This window comes from Pteropus vampyrus, unplaced genomic scaffold (genome assembly GCF_000151845.1).
Source record: "Pteropus vampyrus isolate Shadow unplaced genomic scaffold, Pvam_2.0 Scaffold45, whole genome shotgun sequence".
NCBI classification, from domain to species: Eukaryota; Metazoa; Chordata; class Mammalia; order Chiroptera; family Pteropodidae; genus Pteropus; species Pteropus vampyrus.
The window spans coordinates 6726900-6729262 of NW_011888826.1; the positions used below are offsets into that span (position 1 = coordinate 6726900).

General features: G+C 32.2%; 1 protein-coding gene across 2 annotated transcripts in view; it reads left to right on the forward strand.

The window, feature by feature from the left end:
• Positions 1-2363, forward strand: part of RAB2A (RAB2A, member RAS oncogene family) — a 99643-nt gene that overhangs the window by 64752 nt on the left and 32528 nt on the right. For both annotated transcript variants that reach the window (XM_011359189.2, XM_023530065.1), the window contains exon 6: positions 1216-1327. In XM_011359189.2, the coding sequence (XP_011357491.1) occupies positions 1216-1327 (112 nt within the window). The remainder of the gene's footprint in view (positions 1-1215; positions 1328-2363) is intronic.

Here is a 2363-nt window from a genome sequence, read left to right on the forward strand (position 1 = left end):
TAAAGTAGTTTTACAATTCACTGAGTCACGTCTCAGTTTGAAAAATACTACATGTACACTAAATGTTTAAAATTTTCATTGTAACATTGTAATAATTAAAAATTGCAAATAACTCAAATGGAGAATTAAAAATTGTGTTACATTCATTCAATAAAATATAATACAGCAATAAAAAAATTAAGAGACTAGATCTATATACATTATGTGGGTAAATCCAAAAAACATAATGGTGACCAAAATTAACAAGTTGTAAGATGATAGCTACATGTGAATTTTTTAAAAACATGCCCAAAAAAACCCTTCTGTGGCTGTAAACATGAGTATAAACATAAAAACTAATGAGGAGGAAAACACCAAATACAGAGTGATAGTTACCTTTAGAAAAGCGGGAAGAGAATGAGATCATGAACAGCCATACAGGAAGCAATTCAACTGTAACTACTGATTTTATTTCTCAACAGAAAAATAATCTGATATAAATCTGTCAAAATAAAATATATGTGTTAAGGCTGGATGGCACTACATGGATATTCTCCATCCTTTTCTGTGTGCTTAAAATATTTTATAGTAAAGTTTTAAAATTTTTACAATAAAACACACTGGAAGAAGACTGTTACTTCCCCCCTCCACCACACACCTTACTAGTACAATTCCAGTATGATAAAAATGAACACTATGCTTTCATCTAAAATTTCTATCTTAGACTTTTGTTTCTCTTTCTGTTAACAGTTTTGCTGGGAATTAAACCAACTGGGTTTAATAATCTAATATTTTTTTGTGTGTAATTTGGATTTTATTAAGCTATTTCCTATAGCTTCTGAGAATCGCGTGACTTATTTTTTAATCACATTCATAGACATCAGTCTGGCTAAAGGATGAGAATACTTCTGTAGTTCTCTCTAAAATTATTTGAGTAAAATTATTTTCTTCGAGACTTCACTCTACTCAAAGGCAGGGTGTCAGGCTAGATGTTCCCATTAGGTTTTTCCTAGTTTTAGCATTCTAAGACTGTAACTCTATTTTTCTTGTGTTGGATTATTAGTTCTAAGCGGTGTGTTCTAAACACTTTGACCCTCATAATACCCACCATAATGCAGTTGATTATTATGTGTTAAAAGAATGGTCAGTACAACTTTGAATCTCATGGTACATTTTCTACAGGTGCCTCTGTTTGTCTTGTGTTGGTTAATAACATGGCCCTTTCTTCCTGTTTAGTGACTTAGAATCTAGAAGAGAAGTAAAAAAAGAAGAAGGTGAAGCTTTTGCACGAGAACATGGACTTATCTTCATGGAAACTTCCGCTAAGACTGCTTCCAATGTAGAAGAGGTAAATAAGAGAACCTTTTCAATGTTTATCATCTTTTTACTTAATAGAATTATTTTTTATACCTTAATATTCATTTATTGGTGTATCTTCCATAAGCTTTTTAATCACTGATCATCTTTGAATACCATAAAGTAGGAAAGTTCCTTCTGTTCGAATGCCTTGTAACATTCATCTTATATCAGACTCAAATTATATTCTGAGCCTTCTCTTGAAACCAAAATGCTTTAACACATTTTCGTATGTATTTTCCTTGAGTCTTTTTTATGTTGCATGAGAGGAAAAGGACCCTAATGAAAATTGAAATGTTTAGTCTAGAGACTAAACATTTGTAGCTATTTGTAGCCACTTCTGCTTAAATAGGGAAAGTATTACATTATTGCTGTGTAACATTATACAGAGCATGGGAATTCTGCCACCTTTAGTACATAAAATTTGCAGTATCTCAGTTATTTTCATCGATTAACCTGAACTAATGGAAATTTTCTGAACACATTGGGTTTTTTTTTGTGCTATATTTGTTTAGATATGGTATTTATATGCTGTACATAAATGAGTAGGCACTTAATCCTCTCTAAGGTAAATGTGTTGCTACATTTTATAAAACGCAGAAATGAAGCTTAAAATAAGTAGTTTGCCCAGAGTAATGCTGTAGTGACACCATCTAGAATGGTAAGAATCTTAAGAGCAACTACAGAAAGGGATTCTAGAAAACAAATGATTGAAGAATCTCATTGTTCTAAGGAAAGCAGAAGATGAGGTTGTAGGCAGCAACTAGCCTAGCACTGTGCCTTTGGCATAGTAAACAGTGAGTAAATATTTATGAAGTATGGTACTTGGAGTTTTTCTTATTACCCGCTTGAACCCAGAAATAGAGTACAGTAATTGAACAGCACTGGTGTTTTTACTGAAGAATTTTTTCTTAGGTAAGGTGGTATACTTATCTGTACTAGATGAGGTGCTCTCGGATTGTCCTTAATGCATTTCCTGTAGGCATCAACTAATGTTTTAACTGTTGTAGCCAGTAATTACTTGATAA